At 39.3% G+C, this 10,690-nt stretch overlaps 1 protein-coding gene across 2 annotated transcripts; it reads left to right on the forward strand.

The window, feature by feature from the left end:
• Window positions 1–1,995: 1,995 nt before the first annotated feature.
• Window positions 1,996–10,378, forward strand: LOC102306607 (integumentary mucin C.1). 2 transcript variants are annotated; one of them, XM_005925578.3, is made up of 9 exons: window positions 1,996–2,100; window positions 3,513–3,582; window positions 5,692–5,826; window positions 7,474–7,502; window positions 7,602–7,697; window positions 7,915–8,074; window positions 8,406–8,479; window positions 8,829–8,924; window positions 9,367–10,378. In XM_005925578.3, the coding sequence occupies exons 1-9, from the start codon at window positions 2,083–2,085 to the stop codon at window positions 9,613–9,615; spliced, it is 927 nt and encodes a 308-aa protein (XP_005925640.3). In that variant the 5' UTR covers window positions 1,996–2,082; the 3' UTR covers window positions 9,616–10,378. The 2 variants fall into 2 exon arrangements, with proteins under 2 accessions (XP_005925640.3, XP_042078291.1); XM_042222357.1 differs by lacking the exons at window positions 1,996–2,100; window positions 3,513–3,582 and having other exon boundaries at window positions 5,362–5,826.
• Window positions 10,379–10,690: the final 312 nt, after the last annotated feature.

Genomic DNA, 10,690 nt, shown 5'->3' on the forward strand with positions numbered 1-10,690 from the left:
AATTATCTCACATCTTGGGTTTTATTTCTTATGCATACATATAGACACTTACAGTCACGGACAAAATAAAAAACACACTCAAGTAATGGTTTATAACCTGTTTTGCAAAGTGCCGATGACATTATAATTATCTAAGTCCATCATAGCTCCTCATTTGACTGTGTTTGCAAAGTCCCAGTCATCTGCAGTCGATGTTATTATCAATTATATTATGTAAATTATATACCTTTACATAGTTTTGCATCCAGTTTATGGAATTTTTAACCAACCCTGTATTTTCTGGACATGTAAGATACTTAAACACTTGTTATTTTCCAAGGAAAATGCAAAATTATATCATGGATTGTTAATAGTCAGATACACTCGGCCTTGAATTCCTAAATAATTTTTTCAAACTAAAATATCACTCAAACATTGTGAGATTATCACACTAATCCCAAGACTGGATAAAGTTAATAATTAAATAACAAAGTATAATTCATTTAATTGGGGTAAGTAAAACATGTCTATATATACTATATGTATACTATACTATACGTCTGTAGTGGGGAAAAAGTATGTAAGCATTTAAATGAAATGACTGTAACTGTTCAGATTAATAATTAACTGCTTGCTACAGATTCCTCACAACACTTTTTTAGGAGTTTGACATCCAAAATACGCATTTTATTTATTCTACTTTAAACATTCATTCTTAGAAAATAGTCTTATATGGCATTAATTCAATTTATTTCAGCATGCAGACATGATAAAGAAGACCTACCAAAGTTAAAACATCATCGGAATCAGGAAGAAAGGTGATTTAAGTGATTTTAAACGTGGAATAATTGTTCTTGTTCATCCAATGGGCTGGTCTGAGCTTTTTAAAGATCAGTCTACTGAGTTGTTCCCACACCACCAAAAACCTGAGGTTACAATTTTCAAAATGGGCAAAAGAAGATGGTTTCGTAGCCTTTTCCAGAATGTTTAGCACCAATAAATGTCTTTAGTTCACATCATCTCACTCAAAATGAGGGTGTCCACTTACACCCCAATGCAATTAATGAATTAGGCGCATAATTAATTATGATAATAAGTTCTCATTACCTGCTTTTAGGACTTAAATCTTAAATTTAATGGTATTTTAGGTGTCAGTGGGACATCTCTGCTGGAGATGAGGAGATCACTGTCCAAACTTTTAACCTTTAGGTTGTGCTGCGAGTGATTCCTGATAGGTTTGGCCAATAAATTACTTCAAACATGTGTAATAAGAAAAAACATTCTATTGTTCTGTTATGTTTTTAAAATAAGATATTCTATACCATTTTATGTCTTTTAATCACTATTATCTCTAAATATGTTTATATAATTAACAGTAAAATAGCTCAAACACTGCCTAATGAGAAATCTCTAACGTTAAATGAAAGTACAAATAAAGTTCAGAGTCAGATTTTCCACCTAATTTAGAAATCCAGAAAACTCCCGTTTTGAGGGTTATTTTCATACAATTATCCATACATAGCTGACAAAATGTCGTTATTATTATTGGAGCTGCAGTGAAAAAAGGAAGGACTTCTGTCACCTAAATTGTGCAAGGCTCTTTGGTGTCATGCCCAAGAATTTTATGTTCTTTGAGCCACAAAGAGCGAATTGTAGCGTGCAGAGGGGGCGTATGGCTGGGAGAGAGAAGGGGGTCTAATTTCACATTGTGTTGAACCGAAACCAAGAGGCCCCCTATACAATCAACACACAGGACACTGAAATCTCACCTGTGCTCTCATAGACAAGTACAGGCTTAATCCACTCAGTTATTTCAGTTAATTGTAAGTTTCGGTATGTACACTTTTATTTGAACTCAGAGTAATCAAAACTGTGTGAGTACTGTAAAGTAATATCGTCTTTTTATTACAACATCAATTGTGGGGCATCCAGCAAGTGCAAGCCTTTAGTCTCCTCCTCTAATACTTGAATAAGTGTCCAGCTGAGAATTTGTTCTTATTGCGTTGCTATCAGCAGGAAGCAAACAGGGGAGGTGACAGAGAGCAAGAGAGAACTCTGCAGTGGGAGAAAGCTCATTCACTTCAACCACAGCTGAGACAAACCATGCCCAGTGCACCACAGGTGAGTGGATTTTACCGATTTTGAATGATGGACTTTGTTAGTTTTACTTAAATTCCTTAAGCTATATTTACGCATAGCAAGCAGGCGGCGCCATTGAAGCTGGATAATTATACAACAGGCTGATGTTTTCTTCGTTTTCTATTGTACGTTTTTCAGTTACAAAATATTATTTTACATATTACATGTGCAAATATGGTGAATATGTTTTTCTAACGTTTTTTCTAATATTTGAATAAAGGTTTTATATCCCTTAATATTTAAAATGTAATATTCAGTTTCAGTCTCAAAAACATTTAGTGTTATGATGTCTATAAAATGAACCACTTTGAGGATTTTGATTACAAAATCATTTAAAAATTTATACTCAGGTGTTCTGTTTGTAGCATGTGTTGCCTATTCTCCATTGCTCTTTATAGAATAGGCAGTTGCTAATACAACTAATTCCTTCCCTGAAACCTCCTAATATTCCCAAAACATTACATCATTCATGACTGCTTTTGCCAAACACTAACTAGTACATCGACTGAGTCTTGCAGCAGCAGTTTACCAATAAGATGATGTAAACAGGAAGTTTGTGTAAGGAGGACACTACAATAGGTATATTGGCATCATTAAGAGTAAACAGCTTGCACCAAACCAAGAAATTCCTGCCAGTTTTCCTAATTAAACTGCATTTTGACATGGAAGCTAAAATGGCCACTGTTGTCGGTCAGTTTCCAGGGTGGAGCGCCCATAGGAGGCCACCCTGGGATCCAAGGAAGAAGAGGAAAAAACAAGCCATGCTGCTTAGTGGCTCTCCCAGGGGCACTGAGCATGGAACAAACACATTTTAATTGTGTTCACTGCACTGCAAGACACTTAAAAAACAATTATGTGTCACTACACAAAACTAAACTTTACCTCATAGGGGGGCTTACCATGCAGTGCTGGTTAAAAAAAAAGTACCAGAAAATGTTGAAACTAATTCCTTGAGAAACTGCAAAAAAAAAAAGCACAACAGGTTTAAATGTCACATATCACATTACTTTTTAAATTTCTTATATTGTAACTCAACCAAACAATTATGAGATCAGTTTCACCAGAACAATTGGAGATTTGTGAAAAGAAAAAACCATTGATGACCATCGACGCTGTCACAGATCAAACAAAGTGCCCAGGTGTGTTACAATGAATGAGCATGGCTGTAATTCAGAGACCTATTACCGTGGGTAAACAGTGTGAACTGTGCCCACCGATACAGACCTTGTCAATACAGAAATGCAGTTATTGTTTAGTTTATTTATCTTGGTGAGATTAATCTTCAATTTTGAGTACAACTCAGTGGGTATTAAAAAAAGGAAGGACAATGCAAGATGTTCTTTCATGCTGATAATGAGTTTACTGGGAATTTGATGGGTATTATATAATTACAGGCTGGACGAAGAGCTCCCTCCCTTTCAGGCAGTGGCATAATGACCTCCACTACTTTTATAAAAGACACAGGTATGAGTTTGTATTTTATTCTCTATTTAAAAGCACTGTTCTCGGTGACATATATATTCTGTTACACAGGTGAAATGGAGACTCAATCAATATGTTTTAGGATTGTTTATTTTCCACCCATCCTGCCTATCATTTAAGAAAAAACTTGCACAACTTTAATGTTTCAAGCATATTGCGCCCTCTGCAGCACCTTAGACTTGAAGTTAGGAAAGGAATAAAACTAAGGACTGGAAAAAGAAGACATGGAGTATTTGTTGTATGTTCAGAATAGAGAAAATCAGATAAAATTACTGGGATTTGGCTGGTTTAATAGGCAATATGCATGTCTCATGAAGGAACTTGCATCCATTAGGGCTCAGGTCTTGCATGTTTTTGAAGAAACAAATGCACATCTAACCACTGAAACTATGGGAACCCAGTGCAAATGTCCCAAAAGCAAAGATGTCATACTGCTCTCTCATGAATAAAAAGATGACACACACATGTTGGCATGATACCTGTGCACCAGAGTGGCATGCCTTGCTGCAGATAAATACAAGTTTCCATGATTACAGTCAGTCTGTGGTTGCTAGAGACACATGTTTATGTGTCTCAGCTTGTAAGAAATGTTATTACCAGTAAAAACTACGTTTGACTGCTCCTTTATTTAAAGGGGGTTGTCTTAGTAGGTAACCCACATTTAATTTGACATACTTTTTATACGAGACGCCCTTCCTGACAAAACCTGAAAAGGTTTTGTGCTTCCTTCTAAGATTGAACAAAGGAAACCTTTGCTTGTTAGGCACATGTGAAAATCAATACACTGTGGAGCCACTAGGATTATCTTTCTGAATATTGAGCATAATGCATCATTGTACTAAATTTTGCTTCATAGGGCTGTTGGTTAAATGGTCCAGCTGTCCTATCATCATAATGATATCATAAAATAATCTCTGTAATGCAAAATTCAGGTACAATCATGCATTATGCTAAATATTAAGAATGACAGTCCTAACAGCTGATGTTAAGGACAGTGTTAAGTATCTGTTTATTATAATGAGGCGTGAGTGTAAATAGATTGGCACTTATATACTTTCCACTCAATCTGAGCACTGAAAACAGTTTTCTCATTTACCCAATTTCATGCACATTCATACAGCACTTTTATCAAAATTTTTATATTCACAAGATGCATTCATGGGAGCACTGGGGAAACTCTGGGTTCAGTATCTTGCCCAAGGATTCACATGTAAACTGGAGAAGCCAGGGATCAATACACTGACAAAGTTATTATAACAGATCATTTATTCTCTTCAGCTCTCCTTCTGTGGTGTATCTCTTCAGCCTAGCGGCCAGGGCGGTGAGCCTTTGTTTGGCACTTTCTAGAGCCTCAGTTATGGACATCTTGTTGTGACTCTTTTTCATTCAGAACCAGTGGAGTATATGACTTCACCAGTCTGTCTGTCTTCATTTGAGGTTATTGCACTGATCTGCCAGGTGCTTTCTACTCAATCAAACTTCAAACATGCTCTGCGACTTTTGTCATTGGATCAGCAGGCGTAGTAGCATTTCATAAATTCCATATGCCAGTTCTTGTGCATGTATGTCCATGTTCAGTATGTCCTGGTTTGTCAACACCTGATGGGGAACTTTTCAGGCGACGTCTGAGCCAGTTATATATCTTTTGCTCATGTTCCAAGGTAAGCTTCAATAGCATTAGTGCCAAACCCGAGGGCACTATATAGATATATAAACATCTTAGGCCCGGTATTTTTTAACAGATTTATAGTTTTATCAGCATAACTAAAAAACAAAATAGTTTGCTCATATTGTGAATCTGTAATATATAGTTTTTATGTTGATTTGCACCTGGATAAAAAAGGGTAAGGCATATTCAGAACCAGTTACCTGGTGTTTGTGCCAGTCTTTCAAATAGAAGCTAAGATATTGCATGAAATCCTTGATAAATATCCTCACTCATTATGATTTATTCTCTGATCACCATAATATTAGAGAATTTTATAAAAAGTTTCCCAAAAAACCCAGTCCATGCACATTATGCAATGTTGTTAAAAAAAATCCACCCAATCCTGTCTTATTATGTTTCCTCCAAAATGCCCAACTTTACAGGTATTCTGCGAGTCCTCCCTTTAGGACTATTTCTGCTATCCATGTTAGTATCAGGAGTATCAGGAGCAGCCACTACCACCCCACAAAGCTCAACAGCATCCAGTACCAGCCAGCCCTCTTCTACCACCAATGAAGGTATTACAGTGCTCACTACCCATTCTTCCTCAGCCACTAGCCAGTCCACATCGGCAGGCACAACATCAACCACCGGTGAGTCCCCCACATCCACAGGCACAGCATCAACCACCAGCCAGTCCCCCACATCCACAGCCACAGCATCAACAGCCAGCGAGTCCCCACACAGGCACAGCATCAACCACCAGGAGAGTCCCCCACATCCACAGGCACAGCATCAACCACCAGCCAGTCCCCCACATCCACAGGCACAGCATCAACACCAGCCAGAGTCCCCCCCACATCCACAGGCACAGCATCAACCACCAGGCAGTCCCCACATCCACAGGCACAGCATCCCCCAGCCAGCCCACCAGCACAGCATCACCCCACAGTCCCCCACAAGCCACAGCATCAACAGCCAGCGAGTCCCCCACATGCACAGCATAACAGAGTCTCCACCAGCCAGTCCCAGCGACAGTCACAGCTGCAGAGGTCCACAAGCAACAGATCACCAGCACGAGTCCCCCACATCCACAGGCACAGCATCAACCACCAGTGAGTCCCCCACATCTACATCCACAGCATCAACCACCAGCCAGTCCCCCACATACAGCCACAGAGCCAGCGAGTCCCACTCACTAACATGACCACCAGCCAGTCCCCCACATCCACAGCCACAGCATCAACAGCCAGCGAGTCCCTCCACACAGCTAACAGATCGACCACCAGCAGTCCCCCACATCTCATCAGCAGGCACAGCATCAACCCCAGTGAGTCCCCCACATCTACATCACAGGCACAGCATCAACAACCAGCAGTCCCCCACATCCACCACAGGAAGCAACACCACGCGAGCCCACACTCACCACAGCTGAGTCACCACAGCAGTCCCCAGCAACACCATCACACGAGTCAGCACAGCATCAACCACCTAGTCGCCAGCCACATGCACAGCACAGCCAGGTCCACTACAGCATTCACCACATGGCCTCACAATCCAAGCCAGACTCATACTACCACTAGCCCACTCTCACTAAAGATTACCACATCCCACCCCAGCAGCCGCCAGCATCCAATCCGCATACACACCAAGATAACCCTGAGACCATCCACCCACAATACCCAGCAGTCCAAGCACAGCATCAACCACCAGCCAGTCCCCCACTCCACAGCCACAGCATCAACAGCCAGCGAGTCCTCCACAAGCACAGCATCAACCACCAGTGAGTCCCCCACATCTACATCCACAGGCACAGCATCAACCACCAGATGAGTCCCCCACATCTACATCCACAGGCACAGCCACCACCGCTGAGTCCCCACATCATCCACAGGCAATGCATCAAACCACCGAGGAGTCCCCCCAACATCCACGAACAGCAATCGCACCACACGAGTCCCCACATCCCACAAGATCACCTAGCCCCAGCAGTCCTCCACAAGCACAGCATCAACCACCAGTGAGTCCCCCACATCTACATCCACAGGCACAGCATCAACCACCAGGGAGTCCCCTCTACATCCACAGGCACAGCATCAACCACCAGTCAGAGTCCCCCACATCTACATCGCACAGCAACTACATCCACCAGTGAGTCCCCCGCATCCACATTAACTTTGTTGCTTTAAAAAACTCCAGTCATGACATCTGTCTCTCTATCACAGGTGACATGACTGAGAATGGAACCACTAAGGCAAGTCAAATATTCTCCTTCTTCTGTTCACTTATCTATGAGTGTTTTTCATTCCTTCAAGCCTCTTCATCACATGCCTCTTAATTCTCTCAAATACAGATATACTGCCCCTCATTCAACTGTAACTACTCTGACTGCTATTCAATGTACATCAGTCAGAACACCACTCCGTGTGCTGTCGATAATTGTTGTCAGGTAGGGCAGTCAGCTAATGGCACTAAAAACTAAGAAACTATTTGAGCCATAGCAATTACAAATCCCTCTTTTTAAGGAATTGAGCAGTCAAAAGATTGCATGGTATCTATAACTGACTATTAAAGGGAAAATACATTTATTTTTTCTAAATAAATTAACATAGTATAGAAATTAAAGAAATTAGATGCGTCTCTCTAATCTTTCTGTTATATCTCAGTTGTTAAGGCAAACAGACATGTGGTATACTGCCAGCTGCAGCAACTCTTGTGCTGACAGCTGCAAGAATGCCTCCCAGACCAACTGTGCTGTGAACTGCTGTAATTTCACTGGCTGTCTCAATTACACTTTTGCATCCATGATGAGCATAACAACCAATGGTAACTACTCATAAATATTTTATGTTTTACCATGCTCATATGTCTGTGAAGGTTCTCAGTCATCCAGGTCATCGTAGTCAAAGGAGCTTGGAGAGAAAAGCATCTGGACTTCTTTAAGTTGCTTTAAGACGTTTCTTAAAGTGGACAAAGGGTGGCCAAGGGTGACGCTAGCAAGTCTTCAAGCAACTTAAAAAAGTCCAGATGCTTTTCTCTCCAAACTCCTTGAATAACCATGCTCCTGTTGTCTTTGCAAATGATCAATTTTTAAATCTTAAAAAAAATAAATAAATCACTGTATATTGTTTTGTTCTTCTCCTTTATCTACTTTTAGGAACTCAAACCACAAAACCAACAACCACGCAGGCCCCTACTACAACTACTACCAGTCAAACAACAGCAAACAATGTAAGAACTGCTGGCTGCATGAATGAATCTTTTGGCAAGCAAATGTGCATGCGGGAAGAAGGCTGTGTATCACTAAACAAAGCTAATTTGGCCTTTAACACCACAGTCCCCTTTTCTTAAATGTCAGCTACAAACTTCCTCTGTTCCTTGCTTCCAACAGAATCACTATGTTTAACAAAAGTATTACCTTTTTTTTTCTAATAATGATTATCTTTGACTGGTTAATAAACTGCCTGTCAACAATTTAACAAGTTAATGGAGTGTGGACTGAAAACCACTTTGTCCAGCAGTGTAAATGAGACTTGGTGTGAAATAAGTTTTATGTGTCTTGCGCTGTTGTTTTTGTCAGGGAAACAAGTGCAGTTCTGGTACATGCACCAGCGCAAACTGCTATACAAGTTTCACCATACTACAAATGTGTTCCTCCTCAGAACCGCATTGTCAGGTAAGAACATTCAATAGCATAAATATAACATTCATTAATTTTTCCAGCCTCATTGCAGTTGTTTTTGCTGAGCTTCTACACACTCGTATTTCTGTTTGTTTAGTGCTTTTAAAGCTGACACCATCTTCATGCTATCCTTGCTTCAGCACAAACTTTGTTATAAATCTATGAATTTACTTTCTGAATTTATCAAAATTTGAAGAATATACAAGAAAAAGGAACCAGGGGGCATAAAATGTACCAATATGAACTCAAAATAGCTTTTTATTTGAATCGGTTAAGGAATAAATTATTTATACAAAAGAATCTGAAAAACAAACATAAGAAGTACCTCTACGATACATTTTATGAGCATAAATAAACAAACTTCATTAGCCTCATATTTACAGTTTTTACCATTCATAGGCCCTACACCGATCTTTCTCACTCATTGTCTTTGCAGCTGAAAAATGAGTCTACAGATACTGCCACAAAATGGACAGCGGGTTGCACCAACTGCACTGGCTACACTGCTTGCAAGGCTTCTACCAAACCTCCATGTAATCTGGAGTGCTGCAATGCCACAATGACCTCTTGCCTATGGTTGAATGGCACACTAAATGTTCCCTCTTTTGCCACAAGAGGTCCATATCTTCACACAGAACTGATAGCTTCCTTACTTTGTATTGTTGCTATCGCTTTTCTGCTTTGAGAACATGCTTGATCAATTGCTGTGTGCGTTATTAGGTAAGTAGCGCTTTGTGTAACTCCTAGTTTCTCCAAAGTTACAAAGAAAATGTAGAAAAGATATTAATATGAATATTTTTATATTCATATGTAATTGTATAGGTATGGAAATATGGAAAACATTAATTGCAATGTTGATTGTGCTTCTTGTTTAAACTTTCCAGTCCCGTTTATGCCTGGTTCCAGACCACTGAAATGGCTTTGAACAGTATTTCTCTATGAAATACTATTTTCAGGAATCCAGAAAAACAAGCCAGAAGCAACATATCAGTTGATCATACAAGTGATCTTTATAAGCAACAGATTGATAAAGTAAAATAAACTTTTAAGTTATTTTAAACCGCTAAGTACCTTGTTGTACGTTCTGAAATGTCCTTATCTATTGCCATTATTGATATGAGATGAAATCTCTTCTTCAAGCTTTTGTTGTAGTAATGCAGCCAAAACTATATGCACTTTATAAAACACAAATGTTGTGCTGTAACAGCGAGTTGTCTTTTGAAGGCTTGTTGAATAATTCCTGTAGATGTAACATTAATGACACATGCAAGTCAGTACACTTAGCTACATTTTGTGATTTTGAGGTATTTACTATATGATTTACAAAGTATATTTTGTGGTACATTCATGTCGCATCAATGCTAAATGAAATTAGAATATGTGAATTCTAGTTTTGTGCACTGTACACTATCAAAAATGCCTTAAAATAAAATAAATCTTATGTAATATGTCTGATAAGTTTTTCCCCAGCTACAGCTTTCGGAGTGTACTTAGTGGATCGCGGTTTAGCAAAGTCTACATTCCCTCAACCTAAGTTCATAAAGTAATCACATAAATTCCCTTGTTTTGTGTTTTTTTTTTTTATCCATAGCTCCAGTTACCTGTTACTTTTTAGAATAAGCTTTACATTGCAAAAAATACTGACTGTTGCTAGATGGGAAGCCATGTTTTACATGTCTAAGTTATAAGCTGTTCAATGAATTAGTAATTTGAATTTTATGGCAGCAACACGTCCCAAAACATTTGGGACAGAGGCAACA

The sequence above is a fragment of the Haplochromis burtoni genome, unplaced genomic scaffold, assembly GCF_018398535.1.
Source record: "Haplochromis burtoni strain Fernald_Lab_line unplaced genomic scaffold, NCSU_Asbu1 Contig_84, whole genome shotgun sequence".
Lineage (NCBI taxonomy): Eukaryota > Metazoa > Chordata > Actinopteri > Cichliformes > Cichlidae > Haplochromis > Haplochromis burtoni.